Genomic DNA, 26,887 nt, shown 5'->3' on the forward strand with positions numbered 1-26,887 from the left:
CGTATCGCTCACCATGGATCTATCTATTGCTCGGTCGCAGTTTCACTTTGGCTCGCGTAAAATTTCGCGGCGGGGAGCTTCCGCTTAGTTTTGCCAAGTAAGGCTTGTTATGTTAAACAGCAACCGATTCGAAACGTTATATCTCCCCCCCCCTTCGTGTCCTCTCTGCATTGTGTCGACGACGTTTGCGCGTTGGATCTATGTTTCCAAGTTGATATCCAGTTATAACTTTCCGGATATATATTTGAATCTCGAACTATGAAAATTTCGAAATACACCTCTCCAAACATTTCATCCCCGACCGTGATAGCGGTTTATTTCGTAATTTGGAAACTTGGGAAAAAAGTATTCGTTTAATATAGCGTGGATATTTTAGATTATTCTACCAAAAGTTCTTTTCATTATGTAGATTTCGTGTATTTTTCGCGATTCTCACCAATCTATGTTTTCAAAGTGATTCTGACTTTTCAATTTTTCTTAACGCTATGTCGAGGCGACACTACTAGCGCCACGCGACTATTAACTATCTATCGGTGTACCCAATGTATATTTATACGTTTGCAAAAGAACTCTACTTCTTATTAAATGTATACCGCAACAACCTGACAATATTAATCAACAATATATTTTTCTATCATACTGTTACTTCATCGTTGCTCGAGTTCTTTCACCTCTCTCTCTCTCTCTCTCTCTCTCTCATCGCGATATTAATAACCCTGTTTACCACGCGTCTACTTCTATCCACGACTTCAAAGAGTCTTTATCCCGTTGATTAGCCACGAACTCGCGGCAACCAGAGCGAGTCGTTTCAGATTGATAAGCTCACGTGTCGCGATGTAAATTAACCTAACGCCACCACCGAGGGCCGAAACCTGGCTAAGGTTAAGTCGGGGAGGAGAGATGTTAGGTTATACGATCCCTTGGTATCTAACCTTGACGCGATCCAAGCGCCAGTTCTCCGTTTCCACGACCCTTCTCGCCCCCGAATTCTCGTCTAAACCCCCTCCCTCCACCAGCGCGCAGCTTAGCTTAACCCCGAGACGCCGCAAGAGGCAATTAACCTTCCGCCAACCCCTTGACGCCCATTGCAACCCCCTCCCGCCACCTCCCACTGTTTCCAGTCGTTCCATTCCACCCTCTCCCCTGTTGATATCCCCACTCGGAGCATCTGCATAATCATGCTCGATTCCCAATGCTAATTAGAGTCCGTATCCGACTCTAGCAACTACACGTCGACCTCCATCACGCGGTTCCACGGAACCACGCCTCGTCCCGCTTCGGTTTATTTCCCGTTTCGTTCCTCGCGCGAGGGGAATCGAATGTGGAGGGTAAGGAAGAAGAAAATAGAGAGATTAACGAGGAGTTAGTTATGAGAACGAGGGGGGTGACGATAATCGATAAAGGAGCCTGGCTCTAATTGCCTTCGATGTAAGGATGTAATCAGATCACTCGTTGTTTTAATTCGAGCTCGACTCGATCGAGCCAGTTGATTTGCAACAAGTTCGTACAAATGGTTCTTTTTCTGGTGGTAATAATAATCGAGGGAGCTTTGATCTCGGCTGATGATACGCGTTTCACGGGTGTTTAGCAGGCTCAGGTGTTGGTTAATTGAAGGCGCGGTGAAAGAAAGAGCTGTTGGCGAACGATGCATCATCGCGAGAAGAACTAATCCGCGATCGTGGAGGGCTGGCCTCACTCCCCCCTTTTTTCCTTTTCTTCCTTACCAGTCAGTTAATTGAAATTGCAGGTGTTATCGAGAGATTTTGCCCTCCTTTTTTTAACAAATGTCCCGACGAGCCACGACTATCCAACCCGTTAAAGCAATTTATAGAGCCAGGAGCCTTCCTCGCGCCGAGGATCTATCGCTTATCCCCCTCGCCCCATGTGAATAGAGAAAGAGATGCACGCGGATGATTCTTATAAAATGTTGTTCGATCCCTTCGAAATTTCGAGCACGAGAAGAAACTGTGAAAGGAAGCGAGGAGTTGACGCGCTCGAGATCAGGAGGGAAGAAAGAGGAGGGCCTGAGAGACGGTGCTCAGAAACGGCGCGCTGAATATCCGGTGTCGTACAACTTACAGAGGCTGTCGGTGCGGCCGGGGACCGAGTGCATCCCCGGCACGGAGACCGAGACCGAGAGCGCCTCTTGATGCTTGAGCATCTGCCGGCGTCTCTGCCAGGTGAACGTCCACGCGGCAATGATGGCGATCTGGGCAACGAGGAACACGGTGCCGGCCACGATCGCCTCGCCCAGGTTGATGCACATGCCCATCGCCGACGACACGTCCTCGCTCTCCACGAACACGGTGTCCCTGCTCGCCGAGCTCGCGTTCGACGCCTTGCTGTCGTGCTCGAAACCGAACTTGTCCGTGATCTGGATCGATTGCACAAGAAGAAGGTCCTCGCGGGTCTGGGAGCCGGTCGAGCGACGGCGACGCCGCTTCCCGTACGAGATCACGGAGCGGAGCTCCCCGGTCGCCTCCTCCTGGTCGCACTGCACCGGCTCGCAGGTGGGCATGCAAGGTGTGACCAGCGCGCGGAACTGCACCACCTCGGAGCTGGGGAATTTGAAGGCGTCGAAGTGCGAGAGCAGAATCTGAAAGAGCGAAATTGGAATTGATTATAGGCTGCTCTTATTCTAGATCGAATTTTTATTATACATTCTTGCGCGTTATTTCACATTCTTCTCTTGTTACCCTGATTGGTAATCTTCTTAAATATAAATACGAGTGCAAACAAGAGTTAAAATTCGAATTTTAATTTGAAACACGAAGTTACGAATTTCAAGTAATGATGAAGTATTGGAGAGTTTGAGAAAGGGAGAATAAAATTTTCGCGGCTGTCAAAATAGATCGAGAAATATATATATATATATACACGCGTGACCGTTGAAGATTTTATGAATCGTGGAAACAATCAAAGGAGGAAAAAATTCTTTACTTCCGGAAGATTTGCAAGTCACAGAGAGGAATTTTTGTGCCGTTATTCATCATTAAGATAATACGTCAACAGCTGTGTCATATAACTTTTTTGGTAGCAACAAAGATTTTCCCATATTTTGATTTATTATTCGTAAAAACGAATTGGCTGCTGTTAGACCGATTAGTCATCAGTCTTATTACTTCATTGCTTGTTCTCTATCTGTATGTATTTAAATCTCGTGTCACTTGATTTTCAATTAAATACGAAAGATGCTATCGTTTTTAAGAAGACACAATTTTCCTATTTATACTAAAATCTTCGCAAAAGGATAAAATTTCGTACGCCTCTTCTTTCTCGATCGATATTCAATCAAGTATCCTCGAATGAAACGTAAAACAATTTATCCTCGATGCGTCTCTGGACAAAGTGTCCCGTAAATTACGTGGCATTCTATGAAATTGCCTTCGATCCAACGGCTCGCGTGTTGATAAAAAAAGCCGCAGAGCGTTACAGAACGCAAATAGTATCGTATAACACGTGGAACGTTTGCTCGTCGCATGCAATATGCGTAATAGAAGATCGCTTGAAACTGGTTCTCGCGTCTTACAACAGCTGCACTCTAATTTTTTTCCCCCTCGCCTCTTTTCTTTCTTTTTCTCTCTCTCTCTCTCTCCCCCTTTTTTTCTTCTTATTCTTTATTAAGTAAACTCGTATAACAGCAATTACACAGAATTATGGCATGAGAAACAGCTTTGGTAAACGCTGTTTTGTCGCTTTTTCTCATAGCGAAGTATTTCGAATAAATAACACTTGGTCATTTCGGTTTTTCCTTTTCTCCTTTAACTATTGCTTCTCTTTCCATCCCCTCGTGCAGCTTCGATAATACGAGCCTGTCCATTATAATTATTTACATTTTCCCTCGCACTTTGATTAAAGGATTCTCCAACAAATAAATTACACAGGATACGATGCTCCCTCGTATAACAGTTTCCCATATTTTTCGATACCTCGTGATTCTAATTTCGTACGCACATCCACGTACGCACGTTTAAAATTCCGGAAGCTTGGATGAAAGCACGAACGATTATTCTACGCGCAATTTAATTATCAATTATATTTCCCAAACCGGTTGAAACTTCTCGCAAAAATTATTACTTTACAAAAGATGTTAAAACTACGAGAATTCAAGCGACTAATGAAACGAGCATAGAAACGAAGAAAAGAAAGAAAATCTCGAAATGTCCTCCAAACCACCAAACCAACTACCATATCAGACACTCTCCATTTCATAACTCTCTCTCTCTCTCTCTCTCCCTCTCTTTATTGCCTCTCGCCTCTCAAAGGAATTATCATCAATTACAATCCCTCCCCCCGAGATGCAAAAATATTCCAATTACAAGGGATTAACCTATGCCACGGAGGGGAATTAATTCCCGTCGAAATGGCCACCGACCTCCAAACGGACACCTCCAATCTCCTCCTCGGTCTCCAACCTTTAAAGCGGCACGCGCGCCACCACATCGGAACTGGTTTTCCAATGGTGGCGCGTTCATCCGTATTTGCACACCGGGCACGTACATTATCGGGGTGGTGGCCAGAAGGGGGGGGAGGCAGGCGAAGTAAGACATTAAAATATGCTTCATCCCGCGTACAGCTTCATTTAAAGCGCCTTCTTCTTTCTTTCGCGTCCTTTGGCTCGAAGCGAACGAGCGGAACTTTATTAACTCCGTGTCAAGGGAGGGAACGAAGGTCAGTGAAACGCGGGAAAAAGAAACGCGCGCGCCGTGTATCCCGTGGCATCCGCTCTTTCTCCGTGCCTTAACAGGAATATATATATATATATGTATATACACGCGCGAGGATATACCGACGACACTTGCGTTCCTCGATGATGGAACTCGCGTGAAACGTGGACGGCAGGTGAACTGTCGTGAATGCGTGGATCGGTTCCGGCTTGATCTCTCAGAGGGTAGCATAGAGTGCAATGGAGAATGGTAAAAATGGTAAAAAATGTGGCACTTCTTTTGAACGAGCAGCAAAAATGTGAACGGTGCTCGAGAAAGATCGTCAGCGTGTTTATGCGTTGGAATTCGAGTTGCTTTGACGGTGTTTATTGAAAAAAAAAAAAAATTGACGATGAAATATCGACACATTTGCAGAGAAAAGTACTCGATAATTTTTCATCAAATGACATCGTTGGTCTACGTGTTCTGTGTTGATTACGAAGAGTAATAATGGTAAGTTTCAAAGTTTCGAAGAGTTTTAAAATCGTATTAATGGAAGTGTAGCTCGCCTTTCCTCTTCCTAATCTCTAATTTCAGGGAGAAGAAGGCCTCGAATGGCGGCCTATCGTGAAATTGGATAAAACTCGAAAAATTTTGCCCCCACGATTCGTAAACGGACGGGTCAAAGTGTGTATGTCACGGAATACCTTGTATATTGTACGGTTATACCGGTGTCTACACAGAGGAGCGAATGTGGCGGCTGAGAAATGCTTCCAATTTCATTCAAACCGGTTGTGAAATGGAAGAGCTCTCTCGTACCGTGGCTTGGCTACGTGACAGACATACCGGAAAACCCGACTTTTGGCAAATTCCTGGTTAGATGAGGGCGAATCCTTTTGCCAACCCTTTCAGGCCCAACCGAGTGTTCCTTGCATGCTCGTTTTTCTCCCTATCCAAGGTTAATAAAATTACACGACGGTTACAAGTGAAGGCGAAATATCGGCAATCCTGTTTTCCGAACGATACCTTCGATTTTTGCCATTGATTATATATGCGAAATAGTATCTCCAAGTTTTTCTAATTTTCAAGCGAAAACAAGAATATCGTGTAAACTTGATATTTTATAAATTTTACTTATTCTTCAAAATTAAATTTTTCGTGTAAAGAACTTGCTCGTTTGTTATTTTCTTATTATTCGTTCGAAATGAATCGAAATTATTTGAAAATAATTTATTTCACACGAATAATAAGATTTTCGTGGAAAAATGCTGGGACGAAAACTTTATACAACTTATTTTTCCCTTATTTCCACCTCGCAATTTATCTTAGAGAAATTGAGAAGAGCTCTGTGTACAATGTAAAATTAAATTATTTTCGCGACAAGGAAAGAGTTAATTTTCTTTAACGGGGAATATAAAGAAATCTTAAAATTTTATTTTTCACCGTTTCTCCTCAACGTTTATAATTAGATTGCCACGTGCTTGCCGCGTTTCACAGAGCGTACGCGAGGGAAAAAGGAGGATCGACCAAAAGAAGGATTATTTTCGTAAGAAGGATCGTCTTTTTCGTCTCCTCCCTCTTTTCTCTCAATTCAACACGTTTATTTAAAGGAGTAAAGAGTATTCCTCCACTCCGAGAAATTCACCGGCGGCCATTCCTGGTCCAAGAAGAACTCTTAATGTTGATTTTTGCTATCCTTCCCCTTCGTACACGTTCTCTCCCCCGTTGAATTACACTTCTCACCAAATAATCCATCCGTTTGTTCCACTTTTTAACGTAACACGCTTCTATAATGAACCTCGTACACGCGTTAATCTCGACGACTCTCACCGATCCTCCCGATTCCATCTATTTCTTTTTCGTTTTAATCAACCATTCTATGCGTTATTAATCCACCTTTTCCTTCGTTCAATTCCCCGTGCTCGAGTTAAAAACAACGGAAATTATTAACGAGTAACGTTACCAGCGATAAGGCCGGGAGAGGAAAGAGAGGAAGAGAGAGAAAGAAAAAATCGGACTCATTTGCAGCCTGGGAAAACCCAGTTCCATAGTTATACACGATAAATATACGATTCTTTGTTCCGCGCAATGAGAATCGGCCGCAACGGTCCCCTAGGAACGAGTTACATCCGCCATTTTATAAAAAGGATTTCTTAAAATCCTTCGCCGCAACAATGCAACAAATTTGATTATCTTAAAAAGGAAACGTGACGCGGCTGTTATTTATTATCGTATGCACGATAGGATGATGACGTGTGTTAAGCTCAATCTTTTTTACTATTTCTCCCTCTTTGCAAGCAAGATGTCCAGGACGAACATTTGCCACATTGATATCGAACGATGAAGACAAATTTAGGTCTTTTGCTATTTCGTTCGTTCTCTGTGAATTATAAAAGGATATATTCACATTGCAATGATATGTCGTTATATTAATATCCTTTGCAGTTGTGTGAATGAATTATTACATCTACGATTTACTTTAGTAATTTCGTATCAATCTTCCGTATATCCGTTACTTCGTTCTCTATTTAAGAAGAAATGCTCGCGATAAAATACCTACGCTTGTACCTTTGAAATGTACTACACGTAATCTTTTAATTCGATCTATCTATTCTCAAACCACATCTCGTGTACATTGCAGTAATTAAAACGTCACCTCGGATACTCGAGTACGACTCGATATGCTCCTGTTTTTTTTCACCGTTTAACATTTCAAAACGTTACACGCGTTTACTTGAAAGGTACACCGATTAAGGGTGTCCACGAGGCGGTGTCTGCCATTACTCGGCGGCTCTTCTTCTTATAGTCAGATTCTTGTTCCACGAATTGTAATTTCCTGTGTACGAGGGGGCACGTACGAGCGGCCATTCGTAGATCCAGCAGGCCTCGTTACTTGGACAAGTCGTGAGAGGAAATGAGGTTAGCTCGCGTGATCTGTAGAATCGGCTGGACGAGATCGTGGCAACGAGAATGGAACGGGTTCTCTCCTCCGCTCACTGCTGTCCAGGCTGGGTGTCAGGGTGTACACGACTCGGTGATATATCTCGATGCGCCGCATCTTTCCTGGATTAACGGATATAAATTTTCTCTTTCTTTCGACCGGGGGAGACTGTTATTACTTTCTAATAAAGCGATATTGCCCCCACCCGCGCGGGCAAATGATGTGGAACGGCGAGTTAACGAGGCGGTATGCCCCTTGTTCTATGCCCCTCCCTCCTCCCCCTCCGCATTCTTCTTTCTACAGCTGCCACTATGTCGTAACGATCCGTTTGTTTTACCCCCCCTCTGTCGAGACGAACCATCAATCGCACGTAATACGCGGTATCGATCGATCCCAGACGATGGACGTGTTCTTAGAAATCGGTTGGGTCAAGGTTTAGGCGGACAACAGCTTCCCTGAGGGAGGCAGGGGTCGGCTGGTGAAAAATTTCGATCGAAAAGCATTGCCGACTATGGGATGGTGTTACGTTATCGGTTTAATTTGCATTAATCGCATTTAACTCGATGAATTTGCTCTTGGAAATCAAATCGAGTCGAGTGCTTAGGTGGTGAACAGGTGATGATTGTTAATCATGGAATATATATACTGTTATATCATCGACTTTCTTCGTTTCGATCTAATTTCCCGATCAATCGCGCGTAATATGCAAATTAAAGATAAGATGATAAACGTGTTCTTGTAATCTCTGGATGAAGATTTAGACGGATAATAGTTTCTCCGAGGGAAGCAGAAGTTGTTTCATAAGAAATCTCGATTGCATAACGCCGTTAACCGTAGAGTACCGTTATATTATCGGTTTGTTTTACTCCTCGACAGACGGATCATCGGGACGTTCAACCGATTCGATTAGAAATCGGTTGGGTCAAGGTTTAAATGGACAATGGCTTCCCTAAGGGAGGCAGGGGTCGATCGGTGAAAAATTTCGATTGCATAACGTTGTTAACTATGGAATACTGTTATATTATCGGTAACGATCTTTAGATTCCAGCCAGTTGATGAGGAACTCGATTGGGAAAAAATGGCCAAAGGTTCAAGAGCTTATCGCGCGGATGGATCTTGTACACGAGAAGTTCACTTAAGGAGCATAATTATATCGTGGCTAGAAAACTCGAAATCATTCGTGACCATGACAGCTACCTCTTAAATCATACGACGTGTGAAGTTTCCTTATCTCGGGCGACGATCTCGCGCCGATAAAATTTGCAAGAATTAATGATGTTTCAGCCTCCTCCTCCTCCTCCTCCTCCCCTCTTTTTCACTCTTGCTGCGTGCTAATACAGTCTTGGAGCTAATTTTGTGCTTCCTTATGCGGCCATACACGGAAGGAACGATCATTATTGGAGTGGAATAATCTTTCACGTCGTTAAGATAGTCGTATGTCATTATTCGTCGATGTGGCTTCGCGATTGAAATTGGCCTGGTGCTTTATTTTTAACTTGTCTCGAGATCGGAAAAAGAGTTAACGAGCCGAGATTTACCGTGGTTAAAATCGGTGGCTTCTTATTGCTGGGATAATCTCCAAGTATTTTAATTGATTTTCAATTACACCGAAGCGGTACTTGAAAGCGAGTAAAGTAAAAACGCGTCCCATAAGGATTCGGGAATTTAATGAAAAGTGAGGTTAGGATTTCGAAAGACTTGATGAAAAATCTATTTGTATAATATTAATTTTTAAACGAACAAAAGAAATTGATGAAAAATGAGTACGCACACGTTACATCAAATTGTTACGTTAATGTTAAATCTCTTCCAGATATTGATAGCCGATAAACGAAAAAAAAAAAGTTTCAAGCTTTAATCCAGCTTTAATAGATTTATCGTACAGATAAGTACCATCCTACTCAATTTATCTAAAGTGTCTAATATTTCTAATCATCTAAAACGCTTTATATCATCCTACAATTTATCCGATATGGTTAGGTTCCAACATTGGCTGGAATAATCTGTCGAACAAATTGTATCCTTCCTTCGTCAACGCGATCTTGGGAGCTAATTTTACGCTTCCTGATGCGAAAGGAATGATCATTACCGCGGGAAAGATCTCTCGCTTCGTGTTGGGACAGTCATGCGCCATCATCATTCTTGATGATTAAAGGCGTATCAACCCTTTTCACGTTTTATTTTCAACAACAAGAGCTCACCCGTCCAAGGATAAAATCATAACAAGGAGTCGATGACTGTAATTGAAATTCGCAATTTACCGCGGGATTCATTACACCTTCCTTTACCTTATTTCCAGAGAAAATCACACGCGAATTCCACGCGTAATTGATCGGTGTAATTAATAATCGCGCGTCGTCTTCATGCGTCGTAAGTTCATCCCGCGTTGTTCGACTTTCTAATTCCATTAAACCGAATTTTAACGACACTGTGTTTCGATGATTAATGCGCCCCTTTGAAGCGAGATATAGCGGGGAGAGGGGAGGGGAGAGGGGGACAATTGACGGGAACGATAAATAACGTTTAACGAAGCGTTAATATTTATGGTGGATAAGTCTCGAATATATTTTATAGAACCTTTGAAGTGGATAAATGGGGGAATCCTCTGTGCCTCGATGTTCCACACTTGTTTATGATATTAATTTATTATTTTGTTATTTGTCGCGCACGCGTCAAACGACGCGTGTGTACTTTGCCCGTGGAATTACGTTTCATTGATGACTCAGCTGTGTTTCGACGCCTCGACACACGGATGCACCGGCGTTCGAATCGTTGATACATCGATCTCGTGTCATCCATCCGATTGTGGGTGGCCGCCTCGATCATCGATCAACGTCTCCACGTTGTATTTACCAATGAAAACATATCGACTACTTTTTCCGTTTCCTTATAAATACAAAGGAAATCGATCGTCTCTTTATCATTTTATAGAAATGGAAATTTCCTCGATAGAATTTTTCCCTTTTTTCCGAATACAGCGTGGGAGAATTTAATGGAGGCGGTATATTCTCGAATATACGAGTTAATATAACGAAGGGAAGGGAAAACGAAGGAAACGTTTAATTTAAGATTTTCATAGCTCTCGTTTTCTTACTCCTCCCTTTGCGAACAGATGATCAAAATGGAAATATCTCTGGGGCACGTGGGTAAGTGATATTGCATTAAGGGGTAAGTGAAATACATCGGTCCAGGTTACCCGAGGGAGGCTGTTTTATTTACTTCATTCCTCTCTTGCCTTTGCCCCCTGTTTTCTGATAGTAATCAAATGCTTCTTTACGTCACATCCCCGATACTAGCTAGTAGATCACGATAGAGTATAAGTTGATTCTTTCTTCTTCCCCTTTTCCCCTCCCTCTCTTTCGCATTATCTCTCGTACGCATTACGAAACGATACACGTATGGATAAATTTTCATCGCTTGGAACGTAATGAGAAAAATTTCATTTCGAGAAAAAGAAAAATATATATATATATATATAAAAAAAAAAAGAAGAAAGTCGTTAAAGAAACCATTCAATTATCCAACACTTGGACGAGGGGGAGGTGAATTTACACAATTCCCAGGGATAATATTCCTATATATCACGGCCGGTGACGAAGAGTTGTTTACCTTCCAAATTTTCAAGCGACAGCCGGCATTTACACGGTGAAAATAATAACGAGCCCCCGAAGCTGCTATCAACGCATCAACGAAGCTGGCCAAGACAACGTTGCGACCAGTTATGGCTCGAGCAAATTGCTTCCCGTCGTAAAATCCGACCGAGTGATTGATTAGCACACGGTTGGACCGACTTGTTGACTCGCGAGTTTCTTCCAGCTCCGCCACTCCATGCATCCGACAGAGTGAGAGAACCCAAACGTTTCCCATAACAGTCGCCTATATCGACATTATCTCGACCCAGCATCTCTATTAGCTCTATCACTCCGTCAAATTAGAATCGCTCTTCGCCCTCCCCTTCCTTTTCTTCCTTTATCATCGAATAAACTCGAAGGAATTATTACCAGGATCGACCGGTGTAATGACAGTTCCCTAGCTGTCCAGGAATCCTAGGCACGTATTATACGCGTTTTTGATGGCTGAGACGCGGCTTCCTTCTCCTCCAGTTTTGGAGAAAGTGATTCCACGCATAGGATCTCTCTCCAGTGAAGGGCGCAGCAAAGGCAGCGATAAACGATAACCATTAGCCGGGAACTTACCTTGCCGGTGGTGGCCGACTTGTAGAGGGGACCCATGATGACGTGATCGGTGGGGCAGCCATCCGAGTCAATTAAGACTATCTCGCTCGAGTCGACGCCGTCCATGGCGACCAGCTCGCGTACGAAGATCTCGTACGGGCTGTTCGGGTCGAGTATCTCGAACTTGAGGGCCAACGGATCGCCGACTTCGGCCGAGGGGATCGCCTCGTTTCCGCTTCGATCGGTGATCTTCATGGCGACGTTGGGCGAGTCGACGATCACTTCCTCGGACAGGGCGGGCGTTATGTCGCCGTGCACGCCGAGATCGACCTCGTTCGACACGGTTTTGTTGGTGAGGTCGTATTGGCAGGTGACGGCCAGGCCGAGATCGGAGCTCGTCACGATGGTGTCGTGGTGTTGGATCACGACGTCGTTCAGGTAGCGGCCCAGTCCCTGCTGCCTGATGTTGCACTCGAGATCGTCGTACGCCATTTTCAGCTCGAACTCGAGCGCGCCCTTCACGTCCTGCACGCAAGAATTCGGCGACCCCTTCACGTACACCTTGCCGTAGAACAATTTGCTCGTTTGGATTCTCGTCACCATGTCGCCGGCCCGGCAATCGATGGTCACGTTATAGCACGAGCTCAACTCGTACGTAGATCCCTCGGGCACGTCCAGATAAGGTTCCTGGAAATGTATAATAATTGTTGCTGTTACTTCTTCTTGTGAATAATTATTCGACTCGATTTGGGAAATTCTTACGTCTCTGCGAGATTCTTTTTTTTTAATTTGATCTCGTTTCCTTCGGAAAAATCGGATGATTAAATTACTCTCGCAACGTTATAAATATCGTTCTATTAAATGAATCTTATCTGAACGCTGTATCGTATACGACGCGCATAATTTCCCGATTATTGGCTCGGCCTATTAGGCAAAATGATTGATATACTGGATTACAAACTGGGTATTTATATGTATATAAATGCACGTTGGCGAAGAAAAAAAAGGAAAATCTTCCTTTACTTTTGCATTATGAAATATGGAGCGTAATTTGCATATCGTAAACAAACTGTCATTCGATACTAGTGGATACGCACGTGTATCGATCGGTTATGCTAATTCGATAATTCTTCTCGATAATACGATAATCTGGGTCGCCCGAGTAATAACAATTTGCGTATTTCTATTAAAATAGCTAACCAGTGTTATAATTATCCGCTATTTATAGAACTTAAATTCTCACAAATGTGTCCTTGTTTTATCGTTATTCGCCTCGAATAAATTGTTGCGTCACAACTCGATGGAATCTCTCGTTCATTCGCGAATATCATAGCATCTGATTGTGTTCAACGTGAATATTTATAAAAAACATTCCATTCGAGAAAACTATTATTCTATAGAGAATTAAATTTCAAAATTCATAGAATACGAATAGATTTGTCGTCGAAGATTTAAGCTCGAGTACAACGATCCCGAGGAAGAAATTTTACTTTTTTTTATATAACTTCAGCAAAACAACGGTCAATCATCCAATTCGTATCCAATCAAAAGATAATCGACTTAAATTTAAATTTATTTAAATTTATACGAGAAACCGCCATGTTTTAACAATGTTCTACAATTTTCCAATACCACCAGTTGTTGAAATAAATGAAAAAGCCACTTTCTTTCGAAGAAACCTCTCGAAACATCGAATCGCTGTGAGATCTCCTAAAAAAAAAAAAAGAAAAATCCGTACGATATGTGGAAAAAAAAAAAGAAGCGACGGTGATTCAATTCGAACGGTAGTGGAGCCGATTCTTCAACAGGTTGGCGAGAAGAAAAGTCTTTGTCTTGAGTTTCTCAGGGCGCACCGTATGCACAAGCTGAAGAGGCCGGTCACAGGCCCGGGATAGGGTAAGCATCTGCGATGGAAACTCGATTTTCCACGAACGCGTTCTCACAGAGAATTGTTCGACCCGGTTTGCACGTGTGCAATGTAATCACGTTTACAGAAAATCCCTGCCGGCCCTTTCACGAGGAGGAGAACCACGCGTACGTGGAAATGCGCGGTCCACGATTTCCAACCGAATTCCATCCCCACGAAATTGACGTCGAATTGTTTTACCATCCCCGCGTGCGCCAAATAAATTAAAGTAAGTTGACGCAACGAAATTTCGCGTTTCGTTCCTGACGCGGGACAATCGTTGAACGACAATTTTATTAAACGTCGTGCGGCCACGAAAGAACGGAAAATTTCGTGGAAAATCCGAAGTGGATAGATCTCTGATGATAGATCTCTGTCAATAGGAAAAATTGGATTATAAATTTGGACAAAGGTGTGGGAAAGGTTTTTAGGAGGGAAAAATTAAATTTAAAATGGAAACGTAGTTCGTGAAAATATATTAATAATAAATTATATCGATTGTTGTTGTTTCTCGTCGATCGGAAAATGTTAAAATGCTTTGGTTTTTGGAATATTCAATAATTTTCATTTGCGCTTGTAAATGAAACTGATCGTTTATCATGATAGTAGACTCGATGTTATCAGGTCACGTAGAATCGACACTAATGATAGAGGATGGAATAAATTCACTTCGCACAGAACGTGTATTCCATCTGACCCATTTTTCTGAATTATAACCCGTTAATGCACGCTGCTAATGTGCAGGTGATCATTTATGCAAAAAGTGCACGACTACCTCTGACCTGAACGCGACCTGCTTACGCGTCGCGTAGGATTCCTCGATTTTTCAAAACGTATTCCAAAATATTCATCGAGCATGATACACGGAAAATCGAGTAGAATTGAGGTAGCTCTGTTATTAAGCTTCAAAAAAAAAGTGTATAACTCTATGAAATTACGATCTCTCATCTTCCATTCTCATCTTGCTTGGATTATTTTCGATCGCTTATTACAGAAAGAGAAAAACTTGATCGATATCCCACTTGGAAAAATAATTAGGAAGTCGAGAGTAGGATTAATCTCGCGCATTATGAAATATCGTAATCCCTCACCTGAATATCCGAAAGAGTGGCTCTGGAGTGATGGCTGAGACGGCATACCATGTCGCCGGTGTCGCCATAATCGTAGGAATGGCAACGGAATGGGGAGTTCAAGCAAAGCTCCCGGCACTCCTCGGTGCTGCCAACATCTTGGTAAACGGAGTCCACGGTTTTCAAAATACGGCCGGACAGTTTCTTGAATTCGCAAAGTTTCACCGGTTCGTCCACGCAGTGGTTCTCAAGGTAATCGAATCCCTTCGAAGATTGGAAGGCGTTCGATCCGGCGACGGTCAGACGGTCCATGTCCGATAATTCGCATTGTTTCGTCGCATTTGCATAATTGGCAGATCTGAAGCAAAAATTGTTGAGGATTTTTGTAATTTTCCTTTTTCATTTTTTAACAATACGATGTTACAATAATGAAACGAATAAGAGCAAGTTGTTGTTGAATGTGTGTATAATAATATCGACGATTAATAAATTATTTAAAATTTGATTTATTTGATTGGCATGTTATTGCGTATACGTCGAAGAGGGAAATTTTATAATATGCGATTTAAAATTGTTATGGAGGAGAGGTTATGTTTGATCAATTGGATAATTAATTGGAAACGCAACGTGTTATAATGTTCGTTTAAAATATTTTTCGCAATATGAAGTCGAACGAACTACATACACGAAATGAATATTTAAACGATATCTACGTATTATTAAACAGCGCATTATACGAAAATTTTTTGACAATAAACAATTATTCCAATTTAAATGATTGAAAATTAGTTTCTCTGGATACACGTGAAACGTTTCAAATGTATCGATTATAATACAAATTACACAATGCACTGTATTATTAACAAGAAATAATACGACGTGGAAAAAAATTTTTACTCATTGAAGCAATCATTTTTACTTCTCTTCATTCATACTAAATGCATAAAAATTGAAAAAGTCATTATCTTACAATTACCACCCATTGAATTTATCAATAACTCGACGGAAGTTGATTAAATTTTAAATTTTAAAATTATGTTTCGCATTAAAATGACTCGTAATAAATAAAACAACCGAAAATATACCAAAAATTGTACAAATTTATCGTATATGAGCGAATGATCTTCTTCTGCAACGCTACAGCAAGAAGAAAGGATTGACATATCACGAAAATCGATACGTTTATTTCGACTCTCTTTCTCTTATCCTTTCCTCTACAAACTTCAAAGAAAAGCTTGGATCCCTGGGATTGAATTTCAACTTCTTCCATAAGTGGCCTCTCCAGTCTCGATTTTCTCTCACCTTGTATTTCGTCTTTGACAAACCCAACCCTCCAATGAATCGATACGCAATCGAAAGTGTGTGGACGTTGTTGACATTTCCTTCGCCCCGTTGATCCAAAACAACTGTTCCCTAGGCGCGTGTTCAATCAACGCTGGAACCCGTCTCCTTTAATGGCGCGAAAGAGAAATAGAATCGCGTTTAGAAAGCGCCCCCTCTCTCTCTCGCTCTCGATCTCTTTTAACCGTGTCACGGTTTAAAATATACGAGGGTAATATTACTTCGGTCTCTCTTCTATTTTCGTGAGGACGGTCGGCGCCATGGGTCGAAGCAATTATTACATGCTGCCGGGATTATTGCTCCGTAATAGCCCCACAGTTGAACCGCGAAAACACTAATTTACCAGCGTTTACAGAGGAGTCAACCGGACAGTTTCCCGTCCCTTTCCACGTTTTTGCCCCCGTTCGTTAATGCCTGCACGGGATGAACGTAATACCGGACGACTTGGACCGGAAATAGGCACGTTACATTTCTGATTGCTTATCCTTGCTCCCCTTTTTGCTCGTTCTCAGGCTTAGACACAGGCGTGCTGCAATAAGTACTTGTTGGAACGAGAGCAATGGATGATGATTGGAATTGGGTGTTTTTCCAATAATATATAAATTTTGCACGAAATATTTTTCTACACTTTTCTGATCACGTAAATTGAATTTATCACTTCGCGGTTAATTCATTCTATGAATTTCGATTTCAATTTTTTTTTTTTTTTTTTTTTTTTTTCAAGAATATAGTTAGTTCGAGGTTGAGCAAGAAGCTTAATGAAGTAGGTACGCACAGTTTTATTTCTGATATTACTCGAATTTATTATCTGTCGTTTTGGTTGTCGTTTGATTCTCAATTACATATTTCAGTTTGGATTAACGTCGAAAAATACTGATAATTTTAAATCCATTAATTAATAAGAATTATTATCTGTGATCACACTAATTTTAACACTAAACCTACCAAAATGACCGTTTTTGAAATTTCATTTAGAATTTCTTAAATACAAAATTACTGTATCGCGTCATATTGACTTTTTCTATAATGTAGATACAACCCATTTTTCAATTCATTCACAACTTTCTGTATTGTTTACTTTACGAATCCAATTAGCTAAAATCTCTTTCTATATTAAGATACAAATGTTTTTTTGCAGCGGTCATTTGGTAGGAATAGGTATGAAATGACGGTAGGTTTGGTGTTAAATAGATGAAATTTCCGTATAACATCGGATTTAAATATTGAATTAAATTTTTGACCATTTAAAATTCCCCTCCTCCCCCTTTTTTATTATCTTATTCCATATTCATTCCGATCTGTCAGACCGGTTAATTAATCCTTCACCTTTATTAAAATTTTTCCCATTTCTATTAGCGACCAATAAAAAATAAATAAAACTTCTATCCATCCATCGAAACGAAAGGGAAGTGGAAGGTTCGATCGTGAAAAACTCGGAATATCGAATCATCGTGATCCAACCGAACTCGATGGCTCTCCCTTCCACACACACCCCCCCCCCTCCCCCGTTTGAACATCAAGCTCAAAGCGGAGGGTGTCAAATTTATTCTACGCCGGCCGATCGATTTTGGATTATATTGCCTTAAGACCCGAATGATATTCATGGCTGGTACGTTATGATTTCAATATTCTCAGGGTCCGTGGGAATTCAAGTCGAAAAATCACCGCGCCCTTATGCGGTTCGTCGCGATAAACGCCGCCATTGAATCGAACGTATAATCGAATCGTCTGCGGCTCCCGCGATTATCGAGAATGCCATCGAATCTATCTTGCCAACGAAGAACGGTGTATTACCGGCTCCATAATCGATATTCCGTGTAAATTTTCGCTATAACAATTTTAACAAATTCACTCAGTTCTTGGATATCCTCTCTCTGTTGTGCGCGCTCGATCGATAATTGCTAATAAAATTTAACTACAATGAAATTCTGTGCAATTTTTATATCACAAATTCAACAATTTGAAAGAATAATATCCGTCCGCGACAAGTCTGGGACAACTCCGAGTCCGCGAACGTGTACTCTGGCCGGGCCGTTTTTATCGATCGAGCGACAATATCGGGCTGATCAAATTCGAACGATATCGTTTGATGAAACAGCACAAACAGAAATGAAGGGTTCCGTAATCGAACGTATCTAGTTGACTATTCGTTCGTTAAATCAACAAGTTTCAACAGAATTGTTCGCTATTCGAATAATTGGCCCGCGATATCCCTCCAGTTTCCCCCCGCGCCTCGTTTATTATTCATTTCACGAATAGGGGGCGCCGATCGCTTTTATCGCGAATTACTTTTATCCGATTCGCTGATCCGACCTCTGATTGTAACGAGACAAGATTTACGCCCGGATACGCAATCGCCCCTGTCGTAATCGATCTCTAATAGAAACGTCGAACGATATTTTTCCTCCGCGCAAATTGCCGGGCCGTCAATATCGCGAGGTATCAAACGCGCCCCTCCCCCACTCCCCTTCGTTCGATCTGCGTGAATTAATTTCGCAGATTTTGTTACTCTCTCTTTTTTTTTATTTCATTTCTGCTCGTTCACTTGTATTATTCATTGAATTTATAATTGTTCAAATAATAATATTCGTTTGTTCGTAGAATTGATGATTATTTTGGCGAATTCTTTAGAAAATGTATAATTAAATAGACGGGAAGGATAATTTTAGTAATGATTTTTTTAGGTGGGATTAATTTATAGCTTTTGCACGACGTTGTTATAGGGAGAATTTAATAACAATAGATAGTTATAGATTATCCATAATAATTTGAATTCTTTAGATTGTTTCCACCGAAATTCCACCAGGCATATCCACGAATCGGAGAAAAAATATTTCTATGAAATATCCCGAATGTTCAAAAGCAATGTTATTAAAAGAATTGTTGCCAAATTGAAAATCTATGTTTTTCTTAAATTTTTTCCAGAACAATTAATTTTCTCCATCGTAATTTATCATCACGAATTTAAGTCTCGTACACTTTCTATCACGAATTATAGAATTTCTACTTTCATGTAAAAAAAAAAAAAAAAAAAAATTAAACATTTTGTCATCAAGCTTGCTCAAAAGATAGAGGAAATCATGCTATTGAAATCTGTTTTTGTTTTATCCCGATATCTCAATCGGTTGCCGAGATACAAAGATTCAAAGTAGCGCTTAAAAACACCGGGGAGATTATGAATGGGCTAGCGACTCAATGACATATATATTTTTCTTGGAAATGTTTCCTACATTTTTCTAGGAATCGCGTCTGTCGTTTGTCTGGAGTTTGGAATAGGTCAGTGAGACGAGGCGCGAGCGAGAGGTCCGAATAAGCGACAAGGACGAAGATGGTAAACGATTAAAAATTACCTTTTTCTTTACACGACGATATCTCGGGAACCGGAAGTCGTATCGAGATAAATGAAAAAGCGTTTTAAAGGGAAAGATTCCACGCTTCCAACGATCGTTCACTCGTCGATAAAAATTCATTATCCTCGGAGTTATAGCGGTTCAAAGTTTTCCTAATTTTAATAGCGCTTAATCGAGTTTTAACAAGTTACGCGATATATACGTTCATTTCTCATTTCATTTCTCATTTGCTACGTTCATTTGCTACGTTCATTTGCTACGTTCATTTGCTGAAATGTATCGGATTCGTAATTCTTTAATAATCGATTTCGATCGATTAATTAATCGAAACGAATTCCCTTCTGGGAAAAGATGTTCAAATTCCTCCTTTTCCATAACTGCGCCGTTCTTTCTAAAATACTTTCTCGCGTAAACAAGAACTCGGTCTCTATCGAATGCCCCATCTTTCTCCATTCTTCCACGCTAAATCCATCAGAGCTCTTTCTCTTTATTTCTTTTTTTTTTTTCCTCTCCTTAAACCAAGGCAAAAGATATATATATATATACACCTTGATACAACTTAGAGTAAACCTCGAGGGAAATTTTAACCTTCGTGGCAGATGTTAAACGCGAAGTTAACTTGGACGGAGCGATGTCCGGGACGCGCCCTTAACCGCATCCTCGTCCCTCCTCCCCCTTCTTTTCTTTTTCTCTTTCTTCCACCCCAACCTTTTTCCACTCCACCTTCAACTTCGGGACAATTGCTCCGTTCGCCAATCGTAATTCCACCTACCATCTTTCCTCGCCGCCCCATTTCGAGCAAATGGAGAGACAAAAAGGACAACGCCGATCAAGGGTAGGGGGATGGAGAAGAGGGTTGACTCTCGAGTGAGACGAGCTCGGAGGAAAACGGCGGAGGGAACGGCGGAAAAAGAATTACAAGTGACTCGGCCCGGTGCATCTCGATGAATCTCAAATTATTCGCAGCGCCGTTTCAATACGAATCGACCGTGTTCGACGCATCTAACTTGCATTAAATTTCCATGGAACGGCCGTGGGGATGGAAACGTTCGAAGGTTGGGTCAAATAAATAAATCGAATAAGTGAATGCGATTCGAAGCGAGGGGAGAGAAGAGTATTTTCTTTTTCCCTCTCTCTCTCTCCTTCAAGCACTCGCTCCTTTCGTTCCTTCGTATAATAATTTCGCAACGAGCACCGCTTAACGGGGTACACAACCCCTTGCGGCTTCTCGCCCGTAATTGAGTTTCTGCCGCAATTTTTTCCAAGAAAAAATTTTTTCGTACAACCGGAAATGGGACGCTTCGACCAGGATTTCGTTTGATTTTATGCATGTATTTGCTTAAATCTTCCCTCAGATTTCATTAATATTTTATAACTGTGGAAGAGTTCGTGATTCAACCTTAGAAAAATTCCCCTTACACATAAGAAACGAACATTTTCTATTCGTGCAAATCTACGATATACATTCAATATAACATTTTCTCTCTCAGATCCCGCTTGGAGGAACGCGTATCGGTAACTTGGTCGTTTCCGAGGAGGAAAATTTCGCCGAGGAAAAACCTGGGGGGCCCGTAAAACGGATATGACGCGTTCGTCCTGCGAGAGTTGGAAATATAACCGCTGTTTCGAGACACAACTCGAATCGATCCGTTAACAGTCGCTGCCACGGTCGGGAACACTCGAAATCGGGGGGAGTTTTTTTTTTTTTTAAAGCACGCGCGCTATCCGTTGTTTCGCGTCACGTACGCGGCCAAACTTTATGGGCCACCGGGCATCCAATGGGGCACCGCCGAAAAACGCTAATTTGCATCGCTCTTTTACACGGCTCCCCCCTTTTTGCGTTGGAGAATAATCCGGCGGGATAAGCTATATTAATGACCGACCCGCAAAAAGGTCGTGGTATTCTCTCTCTCTCTCTCTCTCATTCCTGCTCGTGGAAACCAGAAACCAAGCTTCGTATCTGCGTGTCGTTTCCCTCCCCCTCGGATAAAAACTGATCAACTTGGAATTGTACATCCTTTATGCGTATGTTCCGTGTATCAAAGTGATACATATATCACTGGGGAAGTATTAAATTTAACCGGCTTTTGTACGGGCGAAATTCAGTTAGCGTTGTTCGAGCGAGCTGGTCGGCTTTTTAATTTTCGAAAGGAAACGCACGTGCGTAGAAAGAGAAAGATTTCTTTTGATATTTATATTGTTATAACGATTAATAAGGCTGAATAATAATTGCTTGAAAATCGAAACTCGAGGTATCGATTATGAATAGAATCGGAGGGAAGAGGATTCCAATCGAGAATCCAGAATTCTTATTGTCCGACACGGCTTTCTCGTCGTGTAGAAAGCGTTTGGGGAAGAAGGGGTAAAAGAGATGAAGAAAGGGGATGGCTATCCATGTGCTATTACTCGGGGATACACGTCCTCTACGCAATCCCGTGATGCATTGCGCGTTCACCCGCGACTACCGGACGAGACACCCCCTCTACATCGACTTTTCCCCGGCTCTCACCACCCTCTCCCCCCTCTTTCCATCGTTCTTCCTCCCCCGACAAATAGCTACAATTACGAACACGTGCCAATACATAACCCACCACCCTCAACCCTCCATCCTTCTGTCGAACGAAGCACGAGTCCGTTTCCCAATGTTTCTGTTCTTTCTCTTTCCTTCCTTCCTTCTCTCCCCCTCTTTATTTTCGAGATCGCTTGAGAGAGACGACAGAGGAGGGAGAGAAGAAGCTTGGGGACCAGCATATATTTATCGTTGAGTTATGTAAATTATTCGAAGAGAATTAAGAGGTCGCCTCGAAAGAAAGGAAGCTTGTTTATTCATTTCTCTTCTTCGATTATTTTCTCCTCTGGTTCCAACGATGTGAAGGAGCTAATTGTCAAGGATCAAATACGATTATAATAATAGGAGAAGGAATTCGAATCAATTCAAGGAAAAGTCAGTTTATATATGCTATATCTTTCCTTCCCTGTCCCTGTCTCTGTTGGAACTTGGTGCAAGGGATCCACGCACCTCGTACACGTTCGCCGATATTAGCGTTTATACATGAAACAGCTCGATGTAATTACGAGTTAAAGTTAATGTAAGGTGGCCCAGCTGGTGGCTCCACGCTCGATCGACGAGCTGTTCTGGGTGTAACAGGTGCTACGCATCGCGTATAAAGCTTTTCTCGGACGACGAGAAAGCGAGCAGTTAAGATATGGCCCCAGCTGTGTCTTAGAAATGGGATGGCGTGAAAAGTTTGCAAACTCAACGTGGAGGAGGGAAGGAAATTTTTACGTCGCGCCGATGATGCTCGAACGAGGTGCGCCACGAACGTTGCCTCGCCTTTATCGAAAGTCGATGAGAATTAAATAGAGCAAAAGTTGTTGCTTCTCGCCTAAGCTTCGTTTCTGAAAATGTATTTTCCATATATTCCGATACGTAGAATTCTTGAAAAGAATGAACATTGTTATTTCCAACAACTTTAACCAAACAGAGATGAGATGCCTCTTCTTTTACCGATTAAATAATCGACCGATCTCGACGATCCCTGTACGAAAGTAATATCATCAACCGATCCTGGAACACGAGATACTGGTTCTCAAAGGTACCTGTTTCTCAGATTCCGAGAAATAAAGCGTGATCGGTGGACAAGATTTAAGGGGCGTGTAAGCACCAGGGAGCACGAGCAAAAGGGAAATGTAATTAATGACGAGGATTGAAGCTGTAATCAGCGGTGTACACCCACGTATGCGTTACTAATTAATAAATATCACGTTGGCTAATGAATTGTGCGGTTCCTGACCGTGGCGAGTGTAGCAGGGGAGGCGGTTGACTCCGCTTCTGATTGCGAATTAATTACTTATATCGCTTCATTTGCATATGCAAATCGGGGGGAACAAAGTCGGTGGAGAAAACAGTGGTGTGGCCAGATAGAGAAATGGAACCGGTGAGGGAAAAGAGGGTCGATCGAGGCAAGAAGCTAGCTCGCTCGCCCGCTGCTATCATCGCCTGTGTAACCGCCCGTATAAGCGAAAACGATAAAGCGATAGAGAGGAGGAGCGAGCTTCCACTTATCGTGGAATTCGTTTCTATCTAGGGGCCCTTGTAACAGTTCATGTTAACGACGCTCGATAGCCTCGTTCATAGGCATTATGTACACGTTTGTTCTAATCGTTTAATACTTCTTCGAAAGGGCGGTGCGATTTTTTACCCCTCGCTTCGATTAATCTCTTCCTTTAATCTCCCATCCGATGTATCGAGGCGATTATTGAAATTACGATTCTGTCTGATAAAATGTCGAGGGAACACGAGGAATAAAAAGAAAAATCAGTATTTTATTTTCCACTAAAGGTTCGATCAGAAAGAAAAAGCTATCGAAAACTGTCAATGAGACAAAATACGTTAATTATCCAAAATATCCGGAACCAATTTCAATTACCAAATGAAGAAACGAAAGAAACGATCACACAACTCGAAACGATATTCTTCGTCTCGATCGAAGATCATTAAACGCCGGTAAATTCGACAAAAACGTGCCAACCGAGCCAACTTTTTGCGCCAATCACGATATTACCGCTCGAAACACGTAATTACATAATTCTTCCATCCATCGTGCACGGTTTATCGATCCAACTCACGTGTGAAATTATAAACGTATACATATATATATATATACACACACACACATAACCACATCTCGTGCTTCTACGGTGTTTATAGCGAGGTTATTTGCGCCTCGATTATACATTTACCGCGGCCTTTTATTCGGTGGATCCCCTCACAGGATCGTACCGAACTCTAATGAACGGCAACAACAGCCGGCGCGTTCCCGACATCGTCAAAGTTAAAATCTGCCATCGGGAGTGCGTAATGCGAGCCGACTATGATCTGATAACGCGAAGATATAAAAGGAAAATGGAACAAGGGTCCATTGCTCAGAAAAGAGGGTCGATCGCCCTTCCCTCGGTACATACGTATACGTGTAGCTGGCGGAAGGCAGCAGCGAGAGGTGTAGTACGGCAGATAGAAACAGAGCCGCGATAAAGTCGTATCTTTCTTATTGCTATCTCGGCCGTAATTCTCCCCAAGTCGGTGCTGGGACGAACACGCAAGAATAGTACGGTCAGCAAGGCAAGCCACGACTCTCTCCCTCTCTCTCTGTCCCCCCCCCCCCCTGTTTGTACGTACACACTGTCGCGCGAGATCTGGGCACACCGGTGTGTCTGCATACTGACAGGATATATTTTAATGGTCGGATTTCTGCGCGCATGCACCTTCCTATCTTTCGTACGTAACAGTCGTGCCGAACCAACCGAATGAAAATGGGGGGTCGAGAGAGTGGAAGAATTTCTAATCTCTCGTGCAAGATCGTGAGGCAGGTTGATATTTTGGGCGGCTCTGGGTGATCGGTTTCTTGGAGAGGAACGGATTCTTTTCAACTTGGAAGCTCGTCGGGCTTAGCTACGCCGCGTAACGAATTATGTAAATCAAAACGGGAAGAAGGTTCGGTATCACGCACCCTTTTGCATACTTTTATGCATGACGGCGTAAAAGGTATACGGGGTTCTTCCCGACCACGTCCATAGATGTAACTCCCGGGAGCGAGAGTGTGGAAGGAGGAGGAGGAGGAGGCGGTAGGGAAATGGTATTGTATAGTTCGCACAGTTCTTGCAAACTTGTCTTTCTTTCTGCTCTCCCTCCTTGCAATTTTGCATTATTATGTTAACAGTTTCTTCGTGTTGGTTTTGTTGGATTGCTTTCACGCTCCGCTAGAGCGAGTGGTAAAGTGATTATAATTCGATACTTTGCGCGGAAAAAATCCTGTTTTCTTTCTCTCCCCCTCCTCAGATTCTCCCCCCTTTTTTCTTTCTTCGAAGAATAAGAAGTTATTACGTGTAAGTTCCTTCCTCTATTTTTCTACGATCGTAACTTTCGACCGAATTCGAATTACTTCTTTCGTTTTTAAGAACAGTCGCGTTCCAAGAGGCCTATGCGACGATTTCGAGCGATATCTTGCCGAACAAGTGCAAAAAATTTAATGCCGGAAATTTTAATTCCCAGATACGAAAAGAATCGGGAGAAATAAAATCTTGAATTTGGAAAAAAAAAAGAGGAAGAGAACATAAACATTTGCTACATACTTTTCATATAAGAAAAGTATTCCTCAAAGACAACCGTTTATTATCGATTAAAACGTCACTATCGAAAATTCCACGATTCCTCCGCAATGTCAGTCTGTCCCAATCCTCTCTATCTTCCTCCAAAAGGACGACACACGAAGAGATCGAGAAGAGGGAGGGCGATTCCCCCCGATCTACCCGAACGATTTACTCGGATTCGCCACTGTTTAGTTTAAAAGAAACTAAGCGGTGGAAAGAGGAGGCCTCGCGTGCCACCGTGCATCTCGTGGCCGGCGATTGCCTGGGTCGCTGTCACTGCCATCAAGCCGTTGTACAAGGTGCACGAGGGGCCACGAGGTGGGGGCGGTGGGACGGCAGGGCCCCAGCGGGGTTCCTTACCCGCCGAGATGAGTAGCGACGATTGCGGGGACTACTGGTTGACCAGCGGTGGTACTACACCTACTGCACCGGCTGCATTCAACGCGTACATACCCGGCTGCACACCAGATATATCGGCGCGCAGGAGTGATCCTTATATGGTGACTAATTGATTGCTATGCGCGTATACGTTAAGCTTTCTACGAGACGCGAGTTATGAACTCTCCTCTCAATTTCCAGTCGAGTTTCGAAATTTTATCGTTATCGGTGTTCTCCTCGTTGGCTGACGAACGTCTTTGCGATACGATAGAAATCGTATCGATCGAGCGTTAATAAGATTGGAAATTGTTTCTAATTTTAATTCCTCGTGGAATTTATATTAATTCGGATAAGGTGACTTCTCGTTTCCTCCCGTTTTTTTTTTTTTTTTTTTTGCTTTTTCGCATTCGATCGATTTATTCGATTTATTTCGTAAAAAGTGAAGCGTTTGAAGTTTGAGCGAATTTTAATTATTAATTTTTCCATTCGTTCGGATTTCAGTCAATTTCAGTCGTCCTCGTAGTTTTATATATTTTCAAATATACAAATTCTACGCACGAGTATCTTTCAGCAACTCAACATAGAAATATCACGAAATATAAAATCCAATTTCGTTTTTCAACGTTTTCTAATTTCACGATGAATTGTACGACGATTTGAAATGAAAAATTTGAAAGAATCCGTTCTATTAATTAACAAGGGATTAGCGATCAAACGGCGCACAACGACTTTAATCCAGATTTTATTTCGCTTGTTCCGCAAAGAAGAACAAATTTCACAATCTTCTGTCTCACTACCGACCTCCCCTTCTCTCTTCCTCTCTCTCCCCCCCCCTCCTCCTCCTTCCCCCCTTGATCCGCGTCGTTACGCCGTAAATACATGTTGTCATTTACTTCCCGGTAAATTTCCTCCTTCATGAATTCTTAAGAA

General features: G+C 42.2%; 1 protein-coding gene across 1 annotated transcript in view; it reads right to left on the bottom strand.

Annotated features, from left to right (window-relative positions):
• Window positions 1–398: 398 nt before the first annotated feature.
• Window positions 399–26,887, bottom strand: part of neo (ZP and PAN domain-containing protein neyo) — a 72,981-nt gene continuing 46,492 nt past the window's right edge. Inside the window, exons 4-6 of the mRNA XM_086907120.1 lie at window positions 14,760–15,096; window positions 11,784–12,449; window positions 399–2,596 (exon numbers count right to left, since the gene is read on the bottom strand). Of these exons, the coding sequence (XP_086763246.1) occupies window positions 2,039–2,596; window positions 11,784–12,449; window positions 14,760–15,096 (1,561 nt within the window). The 3' untranslated portion in view covers window positions 399–2,038. The remainder of the gene's footprint in view (window positions 2,597–11,783; window positions 12,450–14,759; window positions 15,097–26,887) is intronic.

This window comes from Apis florea, unplaced genomic scaffold (genome assembly GCF_048593485.1).
Source record: "Apis florea isolate Af1SG1 unplaced genomic scaffold, ASM4859348v1 contig_2748_pilon, whole genome shotgun sequence".
Lineage (NCBI taxonomy): Eukaryota > Metazoa > Arthropoda > Insecta > Hymenoptera > Apidae > Apis > Apis florea.